Below are 24,700 nucleotides of genomic sequence, written 5' to 3'. Positions count from 1 at the left end.
GCCGTGCACAGCCGCAATGTGAAAAGGCCAGACATTCATTGACATTTCCAGTTTTCATTAGCGGCAGCACTCGATCGCTCTGTTCCTTCTTATGATTAGTTGGAGAGGACGTGTAGTAATCACAGCTGCGATGAGTTTTCGGAAGAAGCGAGTTGAAATTCAACCCCGCAAAGACATCTTGATCCACGATGTTGCGCATCGTGATTCATAGGTACCAGAGTTGATTGTTTACCGATAGCGCTAGCAGGATTACCTAGCCGGATTGCGCAGCCCAGGCGGCGGCACTAATTTTCGCGAGCGCAAAGTACTATAGTGCGTGCCCTTTGCTGATCGGGCTTTCACGCTCGCTGCTTGCATTGATGAGAGTACCTGAATCTGTACGATAGATTCAACTGCCGTAGATAAGCCGCTCTGTTTGCATCGATTGCGATGGTTTCCGCGTATACGCGCGCTGTCCGTAAGCCTTGCTCAAGTTTGGCTAATTATACGGCGACTGGTTATCTCCGATACGGGAGCGGCATCGAAAGTTGTGGCAGAAAAAATACGTTATAAAAATGGCACTGAATCCTATCTGATTTAGAAGAGGTGAATCGCTGTACCGCCGTAAAAAGCATAGGGCATACAGAGAGCCCAAAAAGGGAAAGCGTTTAAGTTGAAATTGGAATGTCAGGGAGTATAAGGACAAAGGAAAGGCAGGGAGGTTATCCAGGTTGCACATGGTTTGCTACCCTACACTGGAGGAGCGGAAAGGAAGGAGGAAAGGGGAGTACCAAGAGATGTGCAAACAGACACAAATAGCGGTCACTGCACAATCAAAGTTAGTCGCAGAGCCTGCAGTCGTCTTCAAAACGTGCAGCAGCTATAGCCTCTTGCGGCCCTGTCCGCGGATGACGGTCGTGTCCATGGTCCCAATATTTTAATGCGAATAGCATTCTTGGCATTGTCAGACCAGTTTTATTTCCTGCTGTCTAGCTATCCAACCAAAAAAAATGTGAGCGGATACCGAGCGTGTAGTGTAATCTAAAGATGTGGGCCGGTCGCGCGGGTATATATGTGCCACAGGGTATGTGCAGCTCTTCATTAAACATTTTTGACGCCATCTTGGGTCACTGTGTATGTGTCGCTCTTTAATAAACTTCTTTGGCGCCAAGTTGGGTCACTGTATATATGGGCCACTGGGCATGCGCGGACTTGACGGTGGCGCCGCCAGAAGGCGCAGCGTGTCGAAAGGGAAGTGCGAGAGAGGAGCCCTGATGAAGTACACGCATGACGAGTTTCGGCCATTTTTCATTCTCGGATAGTCGTCGTACGTGAGTTCTGGCCGAATTTCTTCCTTCTGCGGCTGTGCCTTTCGTCGTGAAAAGAAGGGTAGTAGATCAGGATGTGTCTCGTGGTCTCGTCGCAATCGCAAATGCTGCAAGGGGCACTCACTGTCCATCATGCCGGATACGGAAACAGTATATGTGTTCGCAGAAGCGACGACCAACCATAAGCGACGCAGTAAGGTTGCCTTAGATCAGGCGGCATTGTCGAAGGTGCTGTGAATGTTCAAGGTATATTGCAGTCGCGGGTGGGCCCGTTACACTCAATTCCAATGTTCTAATGTATTGCGATGAGCAAGTTAGCGAACCAGTCGCGTTGCACGAGGCCTTGGTACACGCTGGACTTGATGGGCAGAACGCGCTGCTTCGTCGACTCCTTCACTGCCGATTCCTTCGCTGCCTGACATGATTCGTTGGGTGGAACTGCATACTGCTGCCGTTTGGCGTTCATTGGGAGGTGTACCACACGAAAGATTGTGCGTTATTTCTGTTACACTGATTACGTTCTATCCGTGAAATATAAAAGTTACCTTCAATAGCGGTCTCTATGCAGTAACAGTGCCTTCGCGTTTAGTATAAATGAAAAAAAAAAGTGATGATAATGTCCCCGTATTCCCGAGCAAAGGCAATGCATATTCTGAGGCAGAGTGAAACATAACCTGTCACAATTCAAGATAGTTGTAAATTTTTTTTCTGCGATACAGTGCTACGGAACATGTAGTGGCAACACGATTATATAGCGTACTTACGCGGCATATACTATATACACCATTATTTTGTGTGTGTATTTCGTCTGATTACGTGCACTTGTTTTCATCGCCTCCGATGCTTTTGGCCCTTGATTGCTGCTCACATGAAACCACTATGAACTCCATTTTATCCTGCCACTCTAAATAGTTTCCGCAGCCTTCCGATTTCAAGATGCGTTACCAGCTTTGTGCTCTGTTAAAGTGTAACGCAAGACGGCATACTCCGTGATGTCGCCCTTTGTTAAACCGAACGCCAGGTGCGTTATAGTCATCATAACGGAGGTGTGAGCAGTAGCGAGCTTACCTTTATTACTTTATTTCGCCTCTGCCATTTCAATTTTCTCCACGCGAGACGAAAGTCTGAAGTCTTTTCGTCCAACAAACGAAAACATTTACGTGGCAAGTTTGAGAGCCTCGTCCGTATGTTGTTCCGCGTGCAGAAGAAACGACGCGAAACCGCAGCAAAAGTATATATGCACTTGTGTTTGCGGGGTGAAATGACAGCTCGAAATAAGCTTAATGTCGCAGAACTGGAGCACGGGTGTGCCATTTGTCAGCGGAAGCTGGGCACTTTGGCACAACACAGATCACATGCCCGGAGCAATAGTGTACGCATGACACGGCTGTGCACACGTCATGTATACGCTCAGCTGGTCGGCTGCTGCTGCGCCGGTGTTTTTCCGCAAAATGGCACCGCGAATGCAAGAAAAAAAAATTATGGGTGAAGTCGCCTGCATGGTGCGCGCGGTTTCCTGTTATTACCGAGCTTAGCATACTGTGTATACATCATGGGTCGGCTAGGTGAAAGTATATCTACGCATATTGTCCTAATACTGCGAGCATTGTGATGACGACGTCATTGTCGTCGGTATTGCGGCCGTGCGATTGGTTGGAAACTGCTAAACTATATGATAGAGAACTTTCGGCATGTATGTGACGCATGACCTGTTATTAGGGCCAGTTGAGGGTTTTTCTCGCGCTTCACTGACATTTGAAAGTGTGTAATTCCCGTGCAGAGGAAGGTGGTGGACGTTTTTGGTTTCACGCGTTCGCGATGCTGGCTTCCATGAGATTGACCTCACGTATACGCGCATTTCCCTTGTCTCTTTCCATCTTCACGCACCATTACGATCACTTCCTTTCTTTTTTTCTCTTAGCTTCCTTCGCTTGTCCACTGATTCTATGTTGCTTTTCATCTTCAGTCTCCCATCATTATTCATAGCATGTCAGCTGTCGTGCCCACTAGGCACACGAAATTTTTTCAGCGCGAACTAGACAAGAACGAAATAGACACACACGAAAACAGGACCAGCGATGACTTTCAAAATTTTTGTTTACCATTACCCAGCTAGTCTTTTCCAAAATTCTTCTGCCTCTGTAGGTGTACTCACTCGTCCGTGGAATGGTCAGGTGTGTTTTGCCCGAAGGCTTCGTATAGTTGAGCGTGAGCCGCGTGCTCGTTAACCAGTCGATTATAGCGCTCAAGTTGCCGCCTACGAAATGACCAGTTGTGGGCGCGCTGTAACGCTCAGATAATTTGCAGTATATCGGCGTTGATGTTCTCGCGAGTTCAGCTTGTTGTTGTCAACTTTTTTTTTTTTTTTTGTTCAGTCTTGTCCATGCCGCTTCCATGGCTCAAGGTCGGCTGCAGAAAGAGAGACGAAAGCAAGACAACAATGAGTAACAAAAGGAGTGTCGTGAATTTGGCGTCATCACTGCGCGCATTTGTTGACGTCACAGCGCCAGCGCTGTCGTCTTCCGTAAGTCTTCTTTGACGGCGCTGTTTGTTCAGTATGTCAATTTTCAACCGACTAGCCCAAATAGGCGCTCTTGTACAGTATACTCAGCTCGCTCGTGTAATATGATTATTGCCTTAGTAAGACGAGCTTTGAACGACATCACGTTGAGGTGACACTTAGCACTGCATAACTATTGTTGACTTGCGTTGGTGAAAATGGGGGTAGCCGGCTACCCGGTATTTCTTATTGATGAAACCAAGCGCAGTATTTACATACTGAATCTTAATGCGTGAGTTCCTTTCTAGTGACATATATAGTATACGAGGTATTGCGTTCGTATCCTGCTTTAGAGCGCCGAGCTCCCAAGAACAACATTGCTTTGCGTATATTTGTGTCCAGTATGGCCGTAGGGCCTCTAGTTCGGATGGACGACCAAGACGAAGCGTACTGTTGGATTTTAATCAAAGAAAAAATATTCAGTGCCGATTGAGCGGTAAATGCGAGAGGAATGCGCTAGGATTACGTCGCAGTTATTTCTAGACCTTGATTCATGATTTCAACTGCGTTCACCACATTGCAAAGTGTTGTTCAGGAGCTCACGCGCGACACAAGTCCTGCCACTTCTAATGCTAACGCACTAAAAGGAAAAGACTCTTCCAAAACATTGTTCACTTGCCTAATAATTAAAAGTGTCACTATCGGCCTACAACAGCCGTCACGATGCAATGTCCGTGTTAAGCGATAATTTACAACGCGAGGCTTTTAAACTCCTTAATTCGTTTACAAAAATACAACGGTTTCATTCAACTCGCGCGTTTGCTTTGACTGTTCCTGTCTGGCGGCCTGATTTGACGTGGAGGACTTTTGCGCGGAATGAGCGACACGCGTGGACGAACAAAGGCCGCTGGACAATGGAAAACAATTGTGATTCACCCACGCTGCACGGTCGGATAATAGACCTCTCCATATAGAGCGCGCGCGGCGTGACGGCGGACAAATGAGCGACCGTATAAATATATCGGCGTGACACCCCCGGATACGCGTTCCCATAACTCCAAGCTCAACGCACGCCTGTGTCTCGTGCAATTCAGCCGAGAGAGAGAGAGGAGAGAGAGAGAGAGAGGACGTGGCACAGGAAGAATGCAGAGCGTATTGAGCGCATTCGTCTTTGCGCCTCCGAATGAAAAGGTCGCATCATTGTCAGCTCGATGGTTTTCCTTCGATCCTTCGATCGTTCTTTCTTCTTTTTTCTTTTGCTATTGCCTCAGACAGCGGAATCTGAGCAGACGAGGCCTGCAGCGAAGTGATGTCGATGCTATAGGCGCTATGGTCCGTGAACAAGGACGCACGGATACGTTCATTCACCAGTGTTCTCTGGGGACAAGTTTGTGTGCCAGGCGTTTCATATATCGTCTTTAGCGTGAACTGATCTGAACGGCTGCAGGGCATGAAAAGGCGGACATACAGAACGGATACAAGAAGAACGAAAAGGACAACGCTTGCTGTGTCACTGTTTTGTACACCTACCTTTTCGTACCACGAATCCCCCGCCAACTTGCGCAGCTTTCCGTCGTTCAACTCTGCTGCTGCAGATGTCACAATTCTGCTCTTTGCGCTGGATTAGTTACTCGAAGAGGCGGACGTTACTTGTGCGAGAAATCGAAATGCACAATTCCCTTGCGAAGAAAGTTTCACCTATTCGCTTTTTAAAATTTACCACTTAACGGTGCCCGTATTACAATTTGCGAATCCGATCCGGTGGCATTGCAAGGCTTATCCATTTCGAAGGAGTTCTGAGGCTGGCACCAGTTTCTAGATTTCCGCTCCCGTTGTGTGCGGCGAAATGCCGTGGCTATTCGGGCAAAATTGCTTTTCCCGGACGGTGTAAATGGACGTTTCGTTAATGCGTACGCGTGGTACGGCCTTGCATTGTTCCTTAAGTTTCAGGAGGCTTATCTCAATGCTGGTACAGAATTTCAAAATTTGTTTTAAGTTGACGTCTAGCATTTGTTTCAGTTAATTTGTTCTTGGGAAGTCGAACCCATAGGGCCTACAGAACAGCTCGGGTGTCCGCCTGTAGTGAGCGAGACAGTTATGCGCGGTGTCCAGAGCAAGAGGTGCTTCCTTCTTCTCTCGCCTCACTTATAACAAACCCGATAGCAACGATAGTAACCGTGCCCTCCGAGATCTCTACGGTGCGCAGGGGGGATTTTGGTGGCCACGTACAGTGCCATATTAAAGAATTCCGAGGTCCTGGGCTAAATTGGCCTTGAGGCCCCATTCATGATGACCATAATGACGTCGACGCTCGCGGTGAGCACTAAAGATGCGAAATATTGCGACTGTTACAAGTTTCGCCTGCTGTTTTCAAGTTTATTCTCAGATAAAAAAGAAATATGTGCATGTAAACATACATAGAAGGCACCTCGCATATTGATATAACGTTTGCAACATTTCTGCTTAGAGAAAACGTGCTTATTTTTTTCAGTTAGGTTTTTATCTAATGGTTATTGCCATTTAAGCACGAGCTGCTGTATCGCCATCACTCAGGACAAAAGCGAACTGCATGCTGTAAAGCGACAAACACTTTATTTACACATGGATAATTTAAATTGCTCTGCATATGTGACATACAACCTAGGCAAATACCAGAAAGCGCATGTACCAGGAGGTGAACCCTCGTCTCCTATATGGGAGAAAGGTCGCTTGCGGGCGCTGGTCGAGCAAAGGGCAGGTCGTCTTCTCGCACGACAAATTCTTTGCTTCTAGTAAGCCTTTGTTTAAAAATCAATTGTAGTGGAACGTTTCCTGGATGATGCTTTGAAACTTCTATAGCATAGCCCTGACCCCTGACAGTCTGGGGCCCGGGACTGCAGCCTCTTTAGCCCATAGGCTAATTCGGCCCTCGCCACGCAGCGCCCATAGAATTTCCTAGAAAAATTACTAGAGGGAAGGAGGAGGATAAAAAAGAGAAGGAAAGACAGGGAGGTTAGCCAGTGTAAGTACCGGCTGACTACCCTGAGCTAGGGAAAGGGGTAACGGTAATAAATGGCGATATCTATAAAAATAAACAGACAAAAATGCAGCCAATACCACGATGGAACGTGCTACAAATTTCAAACTCGGTCGCCCAATTCACAATTCCTTTGGAATCTGAGCAGCTCATTTATGGCCTCGAGTGCTTATAAGCCCGTCTGAACCAGTGTCCTGGGACTTTTTTTCTCCGTCAAGTGGCGATCGTCCAGTTTTTCGAGCGCAGTCGCAAGCAGTTTTCTTACCACACTGTAACGGGGACAGTCATAGAGGAGGTGCTTGATCGTCTCCTCACAGCCGCAGTTGCCGCAAGGAGGGCTGTCGGCCATACCAATACGTAAGGATTAGACCTTCGCAAACGCCACGCCGAGCCACAGGTGGCACAGAAGGGTTGATTCCGCTCGTGGTATCCCTCGTGGGAGACGGAGTTGCAGATGTGGATCCAATCTGTGAAGACGTGCGTTGGCAAATTAACTCGGGTTACACAGAGTTTGCGTAAGCTCGCGCGCACGAGCGAGCGATCGAGAAGCCGTGTGGCTGCATCGTTTCTCGACAGCGGCGTTGGTCTACAGTGTACACCGTCCAGCGTCATCCGCACTCAGAGATTCCGCAGTGACTTGGTATTCATTTAAAGGTGACGTTGAGTCCTTTGTCGACTGCGTGAAGTAGTCGGACGTCTCCGACTAGCTGCTCGTTAGGTCCGTGATTGAACAGCCACAGCAGACACTGGAGAGCTGCCTTCGTGTCACAAAAGATGGACCATGGACTGTGATGATTCGTGAGAAAAGCAACTCCAGAGCAGCACGAATAGCTGCGAGTTCTGCTGTCGTTGACGATGTAATCGAAGACGTCTTGAATAGAATGACAATATAGTTTGCGGGAATTTTCACTCCTACAGCTGAACTTTCGGAGGAAACGGAACCCTCCGTGTGCCGTTGTAGTGTCCAGGAGAGCTGCAAGTATGACCGTTCAGGCAGCCTGGGAATAACGGGTATTGCATGAATTGGCTCAAGTTCTTTCCTTCTCGCTTCATACGGATTTGTGACTTAGTAATATTATGCATGCTCAGAGACTTACTGCCTTTATTCATTTGGAAGCGTGTGATTTATTGGACATGTACAAACATAAAGCGTTTGATAAATAACGCCACAAGCAGACCACAATATCGAAGGTTATACAAATCCATGTACAGTCGTCATCGCAGGGAGAGGCCTTCGTCCTGCAGTGGACACAAATATAGGCCGACAATGATGATGATGATGATGATACAGGGTGTTTCAGCGAACACTTTCAAACGTTTTTAAAGTTTACCTATGGCAGATAGCACAATTCTAGTCCATTAGTTGGTCTACTCGAAGAGGCGGGCATTACTTGCACAAAAAAATTAAATGCAGAATCGACTAATGAACGAAAATTCACTAATGAATACTCGTTTTTAACTAATTACCTTATGGCACATATTACAATTTACAAGTTCTAGCGGCTGTGACTGCAAGGCATATCCACTTGAATAGAATTGTGTGGATGGCACCGTTTACGAGATGTGCGCCGTCCAACTTGCGGTAAAAATGCTCTGTCGTTCCACTTACTTTCTTAACAAAACGTCGTTTTACGCATTGCAGCACGAAAGTAACTGGAACGCCAGTGCATTTCTCCGCAAAGTTCGGGAATGAATATCTCAAAAGTGGTGCCATCCTGAGAATTCGTTCCAAGTGGAATCCGCCTTGCGAACTCCCGGGCTAGAATTTGTAGTTTGCAATATATGCCATAAGATAATTAGTTCAAAACTTAATTAATACATTGTTTGTGAATTAGTCGATTATGCATTTCAATTTTTTTGCAAGTAATGTTCGCCTCTTCGAGTAGACCAGATCAAGAACTAGAATTGTGCTATCTGCCACAGGCAATTGAAAAAAAAAAAAAAAAAATCACCTGCCTTTCCCCTGTCGAGAAAATGGGGGTAAGCGAAGCTTGTCGTGTGTGTATTGGAGCTACTATTTTTCCTTCCCTTTCCTACTACTTTGCATTCCCTTTCGCACTTCTTGTCCTTCCTTTTCCTTCTACTTTTCCTCCCCTTTTGTGCAACTTTCGAGCCTCGGCTACGGAAGCCCTCACGGTCGGGTATGTCGACAACGGTGGAGTATGTCGACAACGGTGGATCAAGTCCGCCGTTGTCGCTTGCGTTCGATGTATCGAGTTTGCTCGGCGGCGTGGTTAGCAGCTAGTATGCGCCCGCCCATTGCCGCTTGCGATTCTTCGAAATTAAATTGCTTCAAAATTCAATATGTCCGTCACGTAACACAATGAATGGCTCATACCCCCTCAAGCAATCGCGCATCCCCCCCCCTAAACGCGGCCTCCCCACTACGACAGAAGTGAAATTCTACGCTGGAATGACTAGCGGCAACGCAGCCAGCTGTGGAAGAAGACGACGACGCTCGAGCCAATGCTGATGAGGATAGTTTTCCACGTACACCGACCCCGAAACAAGTGAGCCAATACAAGTTTCGCTTGAAAAAAAATTTAAGAGTGTTTGCTGAAACAACCGGTATACTTTGTTGTTGCGAGTCGGAGCGATACAGCAGACGCTTAGTTTTGCGGGCAGAGGAAGATAGCGGAGCTCCGGACGTCTGTCGGGCGGCGCAACGAATCGATGTATAGCGCGCGCTGCGTGCTCTATTTACCAGAGCTGTCTTTATCAAAACAACATTCCGCGCAACGCCGTAGCCTGCGCTCATTATTGCGGTTCGGGGCTTCGCCGGGGTCCGTCTCGTATGTTACATATAGTATATCCGGGGCCGGTGCCCCAGCGTGCTTTACAGATTTTCTTTCTTTCAACCCCCCTTCCCCCCGATGCAGCCACAATGCATGCGTGCAGACTAGACCCACGCACGCATGACGGGAGGTTGAGCGAGATAGAGGTAACCGTGCTGGGATGCGCTGGACGGACGCATCGCTAATTGCGGTGCAGGTGTTCCTGACGCTAATGCGTATATGCATGCGGCCCCGTCGTCGTTTAGGTGGTTGTAACTCTGCCGTTGCGTGGAAGCACCTCTACGCGCAGGGCGCGATTGGTATCCCGGCACGGAACTCCTGAACCGTGCCTCTGTTCCTCACAGTCGTTGAGAAAGGCTCATTTAAAAGAGTGCTTGGCTCTTTCGCCTGAGTGTTAATATGTTTGACGGGAATTTAAGCGTCACGTGTTTATTGAAATGAATAACATCGAAATCAGCAAGAACGCTCCGCTTGCTTGCTTAATAATTTTATTTCTCGCGTTGAAAACGATCATTAATTCTTGGTACTGACCATTCGAATGAAAGAGCAGGCAGTTGTTGGAATGTAATGTTATTAAAGATCGTAAACTAGGCCGCCTCATGGGTGTATAGAGAAGCACGCACTCAAAGAATGTCCGTGCCAATTGGAGGGCGCATGGATGTGGAGGGAGAATGCGTTGAATCTAAGCGTGTTCAGAACGTGTACTGCAGTGACCCTTTTCGTTTTCTCTGAAATAGGAATGTTGTAAGAAGGAGCGGTGCTTATATTCTGGAAGCGCTTTAAATTCGTATCGATACGGTGAACTGATCCTCATATCCAAAGATGTGTCGACTTGTAGACGAAAGAAACTTTTTTTTGTATTGATTTCGCCCACTCTGTTAGTCCTACCGCGTGCCGAAAATTGCACCGCAGAAACCGTTTTCTTTTTTTTTTGTCGAGGTCTCTCGAGAACCTCCTTTGTACGGATCTGACAATAATTACGTCATCGATTGACATGGCGGCACTTGGCCTGCCTGTTTCTGACCGTGTATAACCTGTATGTCTCTTCAAGAGAAAGGAATAGTGTTGCGCGCGCGCGCACACACACACGCACACGCACACGCACGCACGCACGCACGCACAGAGAGAGAGAGAGAGAGAGAGAGAGAGAGAGACAAACACACGTACAAATACATTACACGCACCCACACGCACGCACGCACAGACGCGCACACGTGCTTTGCTACGGGCCGAGAATGTGCCGCAGTTCCAAGCTTGAGTCGCGTCGCAGGTGTAGCGCCGGCCTTCAAAGACCGTCTTTCTGACGAGTAGCGGCAGCAGTCGCACAGAACATGCTGCAGGTCTTCGTGGCATTAAATTCAAAACAAATTGGCGAGTCCGTCAGAATCTTGCACTTGAATTAGTTAGTGTATAGGCCACGTTGAGTCTGGTGCAGTGAATGCATGTTTGATATTGCCTAATGAGGCCTCGCGGCGTGCAATTGTAACAAGATGGATCGATTTTATATAGGGGTCCGTACTGATAGCTTGCATCTGTCCAGAGGGATCGCTGTAAACGCCAGGCGTACTAAAGTCCCTATATAAGAAAAGTACTGCCATCCTTTGATCAACGCCGCTTCGCTCTCTCCTACATCTCCGATTGGACGATGATAGCGCGCGCTTTGACTTCTTTATATATATATTTTTTGCGCCTGAGAGCCATTTTGAAAGTCACTCCGCGCAGCCGCAGTCTCTGGCGGCAGCGGCGGCGCGCGGTCGGCCTGAAAGTTTCAACGTGGACTTTCTAGGGCCGCCACCGTCGACTTGCTTTCGCAAGCAAAAAAAAAAAAAAAAAAGAAAAAAAAGCAAGAAAAAAAAAAGCAAGCGCTTTAGGAGAGGAGACGGCGGAGGAAAGAGTAGATGGCGGTACTTTTACTATATAGGGATTTTACAGGCGTACCGGTGTCGCCGCGTCTTTTCTCGAGACAGGTGTATGGACCATTTCTCTCGAAGTGTAGTGTCCAGCTTTGGCTGCACAGCCAGCCTGGACATTGCCTTGTATTCCGCAGTGGTCTGGTAATCACTGCAGCAAAACGGTGGGATGCAGTTTGCATGGTTGGATGCGTACGTGGCTGGTGTTCATGATGAGTTGTTTCGTCGTGCGTGGCGACTTCAGGGACTGCAGGGCCGCTGTTGAGTCGGTAAAAATGGCCTAAGACTGAGATCACTGTGAGCAAAAGCTGCCCGCAGTGCAGCTAGCTCAGTGGCTGTAGCTGAAATGCGGTGACTGAGAGCGGCAGAGATGGTATATAACACTCGCGGGCGGAATCCACACATCAGTGGCAGATGATGCAGGCGTTCTCGATGCTGAGGGATGAAGGCCCACCTTATGGTCACGCACAATCATGGCCACAGCTTATGGTCACACACTCTCGCAATGTCACTGCGACGGATTGGTGACGTCGTCTGTCACTGCTACAGCACAATATGGCGAGACACGCCTCGCAGTGACAGTTAGCGCAACCATTTTGTTACAAAAAAAAAAAATCATCATCTCTTGAGCCCCGTTGGCCTGCAGACGACACGCACTTACCATTGCCTTGAATGGGCATATCTTCGCATAGCGTACGCCAACCTATATGCGCCCCTCGCTCGTGCAGCAACGCTCGGACGCGTCGAATTGGTATAGATATTTCGCAACTCCTTAATGCATACTACATGCTTGAGCTTCCTTTGGCTAAACTTCACTTTATGCTTAAGTGACGTGTGTGCCCTGCATGCCTCCGTCAGGAGCGATGGTTGCATCGATGGCTATAAAAATTCAACGGAGCTCGCAGCTTCTGCTGTAACCTACTTTGGTTCAGAAACCAAATAGTCCTAAATTATTTTTTGTGCACGTTATTTTCGATATTCGGATTCCGTTGGAATGGAGCTGTGTCGCGCAGTCAAATTCGCCAACTCGTATCAACGGCAGCAGAGAGTGAAATGTTGTATAGAAAGGCAGGGAGGCTAACCAGAGGTGTAGTTCTGGTTGGCTACCCTGCAAGGGGGAAGGGGATAGAAGTACACATATAGATATGAGGAACACAAATGGCGTAAAGCCTGGGGTTAACAATCCAGCGGTAACAGGCAATGTTCTCAACGTCTGTCACGCTGGTCCGTAGAGCATAGAAAATTGAATCGCGCACATATACTCTTCTGCGCAGAGTTACTTTGGGAGCGCTAGCCTAGGACTTTCGCTTCGGCTAGGGGACGATTGTCCGGTCCATCAAGTACACGTTCGAGCGCTACAATATCATGTTGAACTATAGGCGTTTCACCGGTGCAAATGTGTGCAACTTGGTCATGTGCGCTATACTTGCAAATTGTCGTTAAAGAGAGACATAAAATTCTTTATTGAACAGCTTTCTTTGCGTATGCCAATGAAAGCTTCGGTTAAGCTGATTCACACAGCTCGCGGAATGTGCAATCCCTCACCTCCTATTTATTCTATGCGATATTTGGTACTCCATAAACTCGTGTTTGCATATGGTGCCTTTTTTTTTTTATTTACGCTGAGTTTTGGTGAATTTTAAGTCTTGCCGGCTCCGCGTAGTTGAATACAACGTTATCGTTAGGCGTATCTGGTCAGTTTACTGACAAGCGTATAGCGTGCCAAAAGCCGAAAGCTCATGCATGTAGTAGCACTCACGTATAGCAGCGTATAATATTTGCGTTAGGAAGATGAACCGACCGATCCGACGGAGCAAGTTTCATTGCAACGTCTTCACTCCTTGTTAACATGCTAGGGAATTTTAAAACATAAAACAGCGCATTTTGCTCGTTCAAACGCTAAACGTCATGCTCAAGGTCGGAACTACTTAACTGTTAGACGACTGAGAATAATACATAATACCCTCGAGAGAGAGAGAGAGAGAGAGAGAGAAAGAAAGCCTAGAAAGAAAGAAAGATAACATAATTCTAGTCCTTCAGCTGGATTATTCAGAGAAGCGGACATTACTTGCACGAGAAATCGAAACACATATTCAGCTAATTAACAAATATTCACTAATTATCGTTTGAATTAATTACCTTACGGCACATACTATAATTTACGAATTGTAGCCGGTGAGTTTGCAAGGTGTATTCACTTGGAACGAAATTCCAGAATGGACGCCAGTTTGAAGATCATGATCATCATCAGCCTATATTTATGTCCACTGCAGGACGAAGGCCTCTCCCTGGGATCTCCAATTACCCCTGTCTTGCGCTAGCTGATTCCAACTTGCGTCTGATAATTTCCTAACTTCATCAACCCACCTAGTTTTTTGCCGACCTCGACTGCGCTTCCCTTGTCTTGGTATCCATTCTGTAACTCTAATGGTCGAGCGGTTATCCATCCTACGCATTACATGGCGTACCCAGCTCCATTTTTTACTCTTAATGTCAACTAGAATATCGGCTATCCCCGTTTGCTCTCTGATCCACACCGCTCTATTCCTGTCTCTTAAGGTTAGGCCTAACATTTTTCGTTCCATCGCTCCCTGTGCGGTCCTTAACTTGTTCTCGAGCTTCTTTGTTAACCTCCAAGTTTCTGCCCCATATGTTAGCAGCGGTAGAACGCAATGATTGTATACTTTTCTTTTCAACGACAGTGGTAAATTCCCCGTCAGGATTTGGTAGTGCCTGCCGTATGCACTCCAACCCATTTTTATTTTTCTGTAAATTTTCTTCTCATGATCCGGGCCCCCTGTGAGTAATTGACCTAGATAAACCTACTCCTTTACAGACTCAAGAGGCTGACTGGCGATCCTGAATTCTTGTTCCCTTGCCAGGATATTGATATACGCTATCGAACTTGCCGTAGAGATGCACTGTTGTTCCACTTACTTTACCAAAACGCTCTTTCATGCATTCAAGCACACAAGTAACTGGAACGCCCATGTATTTCGTTCTGCACTTCGGGAAATATCTCGAAACTTGTGTCATCCTGAAAATTCATTTCAAAAAGATACGTCTTGCAAGTTCACCGGCTACAATTCGTAAATTGCAATATGTGACGTAAACTAACTAAGTAGCTGATTAGTAAATTTTTGTTAAGTAGTTGAATATGTGTTTCCATTCCTATAGTGATCCGCCTCTTCAACTAATCCGGCTTAAGGACACGAATTATGCTATCTGCCACATACGATTAAAAAAAAAAAATTCCACAAAGCTTAAAAATGACCACCCTGTATTTTGTGTGGGATCACATGTGTGGTTCACACGAGTTTATTGGATAGGAGGCTTATGTCACGTATGGGATTATTTCATAGGGCACCTCATGAATTAGTAGGCCTGTTTAACAACTATGATCGTCTAGAATCAACATCGTGTACGTTTTTCTCTTTTTATCTTCTTTATTTTGCGTCAGCGTTGCATACCTAATGCTTCCGTCTTAATGTCACACGCGGACAGCTTTATTGACAGGGAAGCAGCTTGACATCGCGTGTCATTGTAAAATGTACGTTGTAACGTGATGCCGATAATTAATGAGGCAGCTGCATCTGTCTAGCCGTAACGTTCTACTTGTCATGGAGTACTACAAGAAAAAATATATTGAGGGAACTATCGCGCTGCGAGCGTTTAGCTGTCATGGTAATGATGTGTAGTACATGGATTTGTGTAATCTACGTGCCTGCAGCTTCAGACGTTCTTGCTGAGCTATTTAATAGGATTTATCTGCCTAAAGGTGCCAAGCAATCGGCACTTTTCTAAACACAACAAGGCACTAAGTGTCTGCGCGCACGCATAATCACTGCACGAAAAAAAAAAACAATACATTTATTCAACTCAAAATTTAATTGACGTTTTGGAACCAGTACCAGTTTCTTGTTCACAATGCAGGAGACGTAAGGTCATCGTCAGATCGCGTAAGGTCCTTGTCGCGAGACGTAATGATCGGGATAATAAACCTGGGCCACGATGCCGTCCGCCCGGTTCATGGTATATCGGGTTTCGACTTGCGAATTGATAATTGTCGCGTTATTACAACGCAGTATCTTCTTGAATGACCAATCGATTTGCCAAGTCTCCAACCCGATTGATTCCATGCAGAAGGGCGAATATTAGGCAAATCCATGTAACAGACATCAGTCCCATACTGGCAGCACCGCCATATACTTACAGCTCCCGTATATCGCTAGCGCAGTTCCATTTACGAATTTTTGTACGAAATTATTCTGTGGCGCAAATGCGAGACGTAGTAGGATAGAAACCGAACGCGGGCGAACGATGTCTCGAGCTGAAGGTGCTGCGAGTCGGCGCGAACTGTAACGGTCGTTGGGCGGCAGGCTGCTACTGGCAGGTGTTGGCTTGAGAAAAGCGCCTGCCAGCAGCAGCCGCAGCAGCGCGTAAATCTCTCGGCCTGCGGCTCGAGGAGGAGGAGGAGACCTCGCCGATCACGCGACCGCCCATCTCTTGTCGTGCGCGCTTCCGTCGTGCATGTCTTTAGTAAAGCATACTCGAAGAGCACCGACGGCCGGGGAATCTCGGGGCCGCGTTCTATATTGCTCTTAAAGTGCGTTGGGAGGTATAGGTACGAGGTCTGGTTGAAAACGTTGAAAGCGCCGATACTACTTCTGACCACTCGATTTCAATTATAGGGAAAAATATAATTTGTTGGAAGGTTTAATAATAATAATAATAATAATAATAATAATAATAATAATAATAATAATAATAATAATAATAATAATAATAATAATAATAATAATAATAATAATAATAACTTAGAATGTGCAATCTGTAACACGTACAACAGGGGAAGAAGAACGAAAGATAGAACAACGAACGGGAGTTCTTGTGCATGGAATCCTCCGTGATATTTTGAGCACATGTCCGTACGAATGATAGAAAGAAAAGAAAGAACGTCTTTCACTGGAACGGAAGCTGCCCTTGAAAGGCCACTGACTGGCCATGATCCATGCATTGTCCCAAGTGTCAGTGGACTTATCCAGCGGCGTAGCCAGAAATGTTTTATCGGAGGTGGGCGCGCAGTCGACCATGGGACGCGGAAGGTTAAGAGGGAGGGGGGGGGCACGAGCCCTGGGCCACTCTCTGGCTACGCCATTGGACGTATTCCCTCGGACCCGCACTTGGCGCTTTCGCGGACCGTCGGAGATGTAGTCTTGTTGGAGGGAACAGCATAAATTGATTGATTGGGTTTGTGAGAGACACCGCCGTAATCGGAGGGATCAGGATTAATTTTGTCGAATTGAGTTTCCTTAACGTGCACCCAAAGCTTGGTCCACGGGCGTTTTCCCATTCCGCACCCCCGGAATGCGGCCGCCACGGCTATGGATGGTGCCGCTTATGTCGTGCCTCTAGCAGCGACAGCCACTGAGACACCGTTGCAGAATGCGGATGATGACGTTGAAACTTTGACAGTGTGGTCACAGTGCTGACCATATCTTAGTTGAGATCAAGAGAAAGAAGTGAAGTCGGGCAGGTCACGTTACGCCTGCGGGAGAAAAACATATAATAATCGTTCGGTACATTTAAGTAACAGATTAATGCGATGGAAGATCGAATGCTTAATAATGAGAGGGTAAGAAACTTGCAAGCATTGGGTGCGTTTTGGTTTACGGAACGGCGGAATAATTGGAGGTATATATCTTGTCCTGCAGTGGACCTAAATATGGAATGAAAACAATCAAGCACGGCTGCGTCAAGCACTGGCGCGCCCTTCTAGAATCGCGCAGTGTGTTGTGCGCGTCGGAAACAGCAGACTCGTTGGGAAACGTAGCAGGTGCTGCCCATGTGAGGCTCTCTCTGTGGAAAAGAGATGAGAGAGAAAGAGAGAGAAAGTGGGAGAGAGAGAGCGTCCCTTCCAGGATCGCGTCTAAGCGCTACTGCGGTGACGTGGGAATGTTTTTTGAAAAGATGAAAGGCAAGAGTTCTCGTGCGCAACGCAACTATAGCCCTAGGGGATCTTTGTCACTTTCGTGTTGCTTTCCGGCCCTTTCAATAGGGCATGCTTGTTTGCTAATTCTGTGTCGCCTGTGTGCGAGATCGCCGTGCTATCGCCATGCGAAACATGGCGATAGCAAAGTATTAGGCAAGTACACGAAGTAAGCTTTGTAACTGACTTAGTTTTATCGCCTCTATAAATTGCAGTAAACATTCGCTTACTCTGTCACGCGTGCGCACTGACAAACATGAACAGATCTCGCTCGATGACCGCGCGCACTCGCTGTCGCAACGATGAAACGAGGCGAGTGACAGGGAGGTCAAACCGAGCAGATGTCCGGTTGGCTGCACTTTACAGGGAGAAGAGGAAAGACTAGAGAAGATGAGAAGAATATTTTTTAAGGCAGAAAGTGCGTTTTGCACATACATGTCGCAACGTCAGCAACAACGTGTGTTACGTTCGCATTGAAAGTTTGAAAGTTTATTTAACATAAGTAAACAATACAATTAGAAAGTACACACTTTGGGACCCAACAAATTTGTTAAAGGGTCCCTTCACTTAACACCTCACTAATTCATTAACTTCACTTCATTAACGCCTCACTTAACACCACTGGACGTGGCGCCCGCAGGTCGCCCGTGTTGCTTACAGCTGTCTGTATCTTAGCGCCTCTATAACATGGTACTGTGTCACAACTCCAAGTCTGCGCATTACCGCGATGCAAGGATAGCGTTGTATCCTCTCGGGCAGTATTGTGGTGCCTATACCGGTTGTTTCAGCGAACACTTTCAAAAATTCTTAAAGGTTGCCTGTAGCAGATAGCACAATTCTAGCTCATGAGCTCGTCTACTTGAAGAGGCGGACATTACTTGCACAAAAATTTGAAATGCATATTCGACTAATCAACAGAAATTCAGTAATTAGGTTTTTAACTAATTACCTGATGGACCATATTGCAATTTACAAATTTTAGCCGTGGAGTTCGCAAGGCGGATCCCATTGGAACGAATTCTCGGAATGACACCAGTTTCGAGATAATAATTGTCGAATGTTACGGAGAAATGCATTGTCGTTCCAGTTACTTGTTTAACAAAAAGTTTCTTTATGCACTGAAGCACAAAAGTAACTGGAACGCCAATGCATTTCTCCGCAAACGTCGGGAATTAATTCCCGACCTTATTGAGGCGCTTGGCGCTTTGCAGTGTGCACTGCCGTTCCGCATGGCTTGAACTCTTGATTGTGCCAGCGATACGCAAGCGCCTTGCGTAACGTTTAATGACAAGTGAAGTGTTTACGGGAAACGCCGCTGCGTGCCTGCCATTCCTTCGTATACCGCTCTTAATCGTACGGCTAAGCTGACGTTAAAACGATGTTTATGTAAACGCACCGTCGCGATGTCGAGACGGGAACGTCGCCGTGTTTTGGGGAACTGCAACGGTGCCGACTGTTTGTTACTAAACCACTAACTTTCACAGGCAATTTTAGCCGGCCGTAGGCGGAGATCTTTCTTAAGCTTTGCTTTTTTAATATCTAAGTATGCCGTAGTCCATTTCCGCAACGTAAAACATGTACTGTTGTAGGCGATAACAATGCGTGCTTTGTCACGTGAACTGTTTCGTAATTCTTGCATCGTCTCGTTTGTCATGCCGTTACCGCGCTTCTGAAGGCTGCCATCAGCGTTCATCATGCCGTATACTCTCAACGCACAATAGCGAAGCTTTAGGATCATAGCGTCCCTTCGAACTGCGGTACCGCACAGCGTCCTTTCTGCCTAGAAAGGACTGCCTGCACAGCGTCCTAGAAAGGGTGCGGTACCGCACCCTTTCTACTTCCGTCCTCGCTTCGCTCTTCGCTCTTCTCTCTCTCTCTCTCTCTTTGTTGTGTTTTAGAGTACCCCTGCCACATTGCATTATAAGAACGAAATAGATTACGTACTTTATCTCACAAGGAGGTTTTGAGGGTGACGCGTTTGAATTGACGTGACACTTTCGTCACTTTGCATTGTACAGCATGTGCAAATGCCCATGAATTTTACGCTGGTTGCACCTTCATCACAACCGAGTGGTGATTTAGTTCACTCTCTAATCTGCTGGGCCAGAATTAGAACTCTGCGAGTGCCGCAGACGTTTCTTATCTAAGTATACACAGCAGGTCACATGGCCACGTTTGCCTTAGATAAGAACGCTGCATGCGCGCAGTTGATTGATTTACGAGGTTTGATACAAGTGGCTCTGGGAAGCCGCCCTTTTGGAAGGTTCCAGATAAACTTTGACTACTCGACCTTCCTTATGGTCGACTAACCTAAATTAGGGTGCGGAAGCATTTCTGCATTACGCCTTCATTATAATGCAGAAGGAAGTCGAACCTTGACCACAGCAACAGATTGGCCATAGAGCCATCGCGTCAGGTTGACGCCGAGGTCGCTCATTATGAATATCCTGATGCAGGCTGTCGGCTGTAGGAATTGTGTTCCTTAATCAACAAAGTGAACCTTCTTGTCACGCAGTACTTCAGCAAGAGCCTGAGGCTGGGTTCCGGAGGCGGCGACGCGTCCTCGGCGAGCGCTAGCAAGAAGCAGAAGGTGCAGCTATGGGACAGCGTGATCAACGTGGTGCTCGTCGAAGGTCGTAACCTGCTGGCCATGGACGACAACGGGTTCAGCGACCCCTACGTGCGATTCCGTCTTGGCTCCGAGAAGTACAAGAGCAAGGTGGGTTGTTCATAGCTGCTTCTCCTTCGCCTTTTATCTCCTCCTGTTTTATCTCCTCCGCGTGGTATAATTGGGGTGTACTCAAATAATGAGATGATGTCTGGAGTAAGCATAACTAATATGTTGTGTATTACTGAGTTGCGATATGGAGCCATCAGCTCACCATTGTTGGACGTAAACTGTCGTGGAGACCCAGACGTCAGACTTTCACACCTTCACTATGCTTATCCTCGCCGGTCGCCGGATAAAAATCCGGGGCCGACTTAATAGCACAAGTCACACTTTCGTTTTCACGAGTTAGCATTCTTAAAGTACCTCATGCACTTTCCGGGGGCCAAGTATCTAGCTATGCATGTATGTTTCTATCTATGTATGTTTGTATCTAACCGTTTTCCCGTCTTTCTGGGTCACTGTGTAGTTCGTGGTCGAACGGGTAGCGCATCAGTCTACTGTGCTGATGGAACAGGGTCCGAAACCAACCTATGGACGAACTTGGGTCGCTGAGTACGTGGCAATGTGTTTACATGTGCCACTCTTCAACGAATCTCTTTCATGCCGACATGGGTCACAGCATATAGATGCAGGACTGGGCAGGTACCGCTGTTCGAAGAAAATATTTGACGCCGACTGGCAGCACTGCGTATGTGCCACTCAGTCTGTGCTGGTCTTCAGTAAACCTATTTAATGCCGACTTGGGTCGCTGGGTATGTGCCACTACATAATGATGAAAAAGATCCAAGGGTTCCTCAAGGACAGCAACCCGACGCTTTAGCACGCTGCGCCATAAATGCGCTGGCTATGTGACGCTCTTTAATGAACCTCTCGCCAACATGGGTCACTGCATGTGCCACTGAGTGTGCGGCAAGCGAGGCCAACTTCAGCGTTCGCAGGCGTGCCACGCTTCTCGTCTCGGAGAAGATGGTGTAGGATGCAGCGAGTCCAGAAAGAAGCGCGAGAGAGGATCCCGGTTGCCGCATGACGAGTTTCTCAACCGTTCTCACGCATCAGCGCGCCGTGCATTTCGGAGGCTATGCGCAGGATTTGCAGCGCCGCCGTTAGATGGCGCCGAGTGTTCTTATAGGGAAGCGCGAAAGAGGATTCCTGCTGCAGTACACACACACGCCTCATACGTAACTCGTTTTGATGGTGGCTGTACGTTGTGTCGCTATATTGATTCAATTGTAAACGGATTACCGACGACAGTCATCGGGAGATGGGTCCTGCCGGATTTTTTGATGAGAAAGCATTGTTTGGCTCATGAGGAGGAAAATCCGGCGTTGGCTACCACGATGGTCCAAAAAGCCCAAGCGAGTGAGATGTCTCTAGCGAGCCAATCGAGGCAGTTGATGACGTCGATTAAGGCGAGGTTAATTAGGGCAGATTAATTACAATGAATGCAATCAAGACACAGTTAATTAAGATATGATTCATTAAGGCACTCGAACCCACGACCTTTGGTGGGAGTCGAACAATCGACCTTAGATGGAAATTGAACCAACGCCCTATGGTGTTATGGCGAAATTAATTAAGGAATAGGCTAATTTCCGTGCGTTAATTAAGGCACAGATAAAGAACCTCGGGTGGTCAACATTAATTCGGAGCCCTCCACTACGGCGTGTCTCATAATCGTAAAACCCCAGAAAGAGGAAGAAAAATTAAGGCATAGGTTTAATTCAGATAGAGTTCATTACGGCGCTCGAACCCACGACCATCGGTGTGAGTCGAATCCACGACCGTCGGTGTTAATTAAGGTGGTGGTAATCAAGGCACAGTTAATTAAGATAGGGTTAATTAAGGCACTGGAACCCACGACCTTTGGCGGGAGTCGAACTCTCGCCCTTTGGTGGTCGCAATGATTCGCATTCATTCCACGTAGCGATTTAAATTTAATTGTTTTTGTTGTTCACAGTGCATCGTAAGCCAAGGTAGGTCATACGAAAGGTGTGTATGAACACCTGACTAAATTCTGCCTACCGGGAAGAGAAGACTACACAAAGCATTTCAGAGCAATATACAACCTAATGAACGTGCGAGTGCACACAGAATAATGCACGAAACGGAAAACTGGGCTGAATGCAATCAGAAATACGTGGGGATACATAGCGACAACAACAACTACGGCGTTGACGGGGGACAACGGCATCGGCTTTGAGCTCAGTGAAACAGGTGGTGGGTGTGGTTCTAGAGTCTGTGGGAGAAGCAAATCTGGAAAAGCATATGTCGAGACTAGTGTGCGGCTTCAACTTAGGCCAGCGCTATCGCTTCCACCTGGATTTGTTGTAGCAAGACGATTTACCATTACCAACCAACGAACAAATTGCTAAGATTCCTTACTGAGAAACAAGTATACAGATTTCCCTTGTAGCGTCATGAAGATACACTTAGTTGGATTGCAGCTGTCGTGCCTCCCCGATCTGATGGCGGTCGTTGGGACCCCTCTGAGTGCTAAGCAACAGCGTCTCACACTGCGCAGCGGGATTACGAAGGGTTCCATGGTTTCCTGCCGCGTCACATGCGGTGCAAGAGCCCTCATTTCGTAGTGTATAGCTACCACCGAAAATCCTTCGGCTTGATTGAGCTTAAGTTGAGGTGTAAGCACCGGCGAGATGATACAGATGACATTAGATGATACAGATGACAGACAGCCCTAAACGTGGCTCTATTTAAAAAAATGAAAGAAAAAAAAACGTGGAAAAAGAGTGACGTAAACAAACATACAAACAACCAACCGACCGACCTACCACGAAAGAAAGAAAGAAAGAAAGAAAGAAGGAAAGAAAGAAGGAAAGAAAGAAAGAAGGAAAGAAGAAAGAAAGAAAGAAAAAAGAAAGAAAGAAAGAAAGAAATGAAGAAAGAAAGCGCCGCATTCGTAGAACCGCGAGTTACCGGAACAGGTGGCTGTCTTCACACCCAGGAGGTGTTGATCGTTTCACGTGGTGTGGTGCTGCAGAAAAAAAAAAAAAGTTAGCCGAGAAGCAAGTGTTCGTGAAACCCGGCGAGCGCGTTGCTTCGATAAAGACGACTGTTCCTGCCACCTGGAGAACGTTTTCTTTCCCGGGGCGCCTGCCCGAACAACCCTTCATTCGATAAAAATAACACCGTCTTTTCTTCTTCTTTTCTTCTTTTTTTGTGGCATTGCAACTTTGCGGCAACAAAAACCTGCCACTACCTGCTGCTACTAAAGTTTCGAAGGTGATGATAATGATATCCATTCGACCTTTACCTACAGTCCTGTTTCTACTATACTTTACCGCTTCGCCTCCCGATCGAAAGTTGAAAGTATCTACTACAATGCGGCTTTACGGATAGGATGTAACTTGGTTTCAATGGAAAGTTGAAGTGGAATGGAGAGTTCAAAGCTGAATCTTCCTCTCCATCTGCGCGCAGCATCGTAGCTCTTGCCAAGTATAAACACAAACAGGTTCATAACGCTTTATTTTTTGCGTTTCCATCCTTGCTTTAAAACAGTCATAGGCTTTTTACTTTAATGGGGTTATACAGTTGTGGTGTCTGTTGCAATGTTGTTCCTGACGCATCCACGCGCTCTCACTTGCCCGCTCCTTCCCAAACGTCTTGGTGTCGGGAGCTTCTTCAGCAATATTTCTCGGTACTCTTTCGCGAGCAGAGACATTAACCGGTATTATTGCGATAGCAATTATATGGACACTTCAACCGGATTTCTGCCGTCGGCGTCGCTGTCGTCGTCGCCGTGAGGTTCCCTATAGATAAAATCTTCGCCGCGCGCCGTATGCCCGAGCGGAAGCGTGCGGGGACGCGCGCTATCACGGAGAGCGAACGCACTCAATCTCCCACGCGCAAGCAAGGAAGCGGGAAGCCAGCGCCGGAGGGAGCGGGGGGGGGGGGGGGGGGGGGGGAGGGAGGCGCACTTCTACTTTGCCAACAACCGCGCTCGTCGCTCGCCCGCACCGTCTCTTATCTCCCCACGGCTCTGACCTTTATGCGCCGTGCATTCGCCGCTCAGTTTCCGTTGAAGCGATAGACCGCACGTACCTTCGCCGCTGCGGCGTATGCGCTTGCTACCAGCGTTTTGACAGTCGTCTGCAGTCATTCAGTGTGATCTATTCAGGTTTGTTTGTGCGCGCTCACACCACGCTTGTTCATTTAGTTAGTAATAGTCGGGCCGCATTTTCCAACGCACGCTACACATGCAATGCTGCCCGGATCGGCAGTGCAGAGCTACAGGTGTGTCCCTTCACACGCGCTGCCCATGGGAAGCGCTTCTCATCAACACCACCGTTTCACACGCGCCTTCTCGTGGTCATCGAGTCTCTCTTCATGTCGGTCTACTTACGCCGCAGCACACCTGCTTACTTAATCAGCTCATGTTTACTACAATTCATATTGCTACCAAAGCCGCTCACCTTACTTCGCATGACATTGCTGTGTTGCTATCGCATTCATTGCTTAGCCCTCAGGGCGAAACTGTGACATTTTTATTGCGTT

The 24,700-nt window shown here is 47.3% G+C and overlaps 1 protein-coding gene across 2 annotated transcripts in view; it reads left to right on the top strand.

Annotated features, from left to right (window-relative positions):
- LOC119442043 (multiple C2 and transmembrane domain-containing protein 1) overlaps positions 1-24,700 on the top strand; it is a 68,961-nt gene that overhangs the window by 14,107 nt on the left and 30,154 nt on the right. For both annotated transcript variants that reach the window (XM_049661831.1, XM_037706759.2), the window contains exon 2: positions 20,033-20,236. In XM_049661831.1, coding sequence (XP_049517788.1) covers positions 20,033-20,236 — 204 coding nt within the window. The remainder of the gene's footprint in view (positions 1-20,032; positions 20,237-24,700) is intronic.

The sequence above is a fragment of the Dermacentor silvarum genome, chromosome 2 (assembly GCF_013339745.2).
Source record: "Dermacentor silvarum isolate Dsil-2018 chromosome 2, BIME_Dsil_1.4, whole genome shotgun sequence".
Lineage (NCBI taxonomy): Eukaryota > Metazoa > Arthropoda > Arachnida > Ixodida > Ixodidae > Dermacentor > Dermacentor silvarum.
The sequence above is the reverse complement of the archived record's forward strand: the minus strand, read 5'-3'. Positions and strand labels throughout refer to the sequence as shown.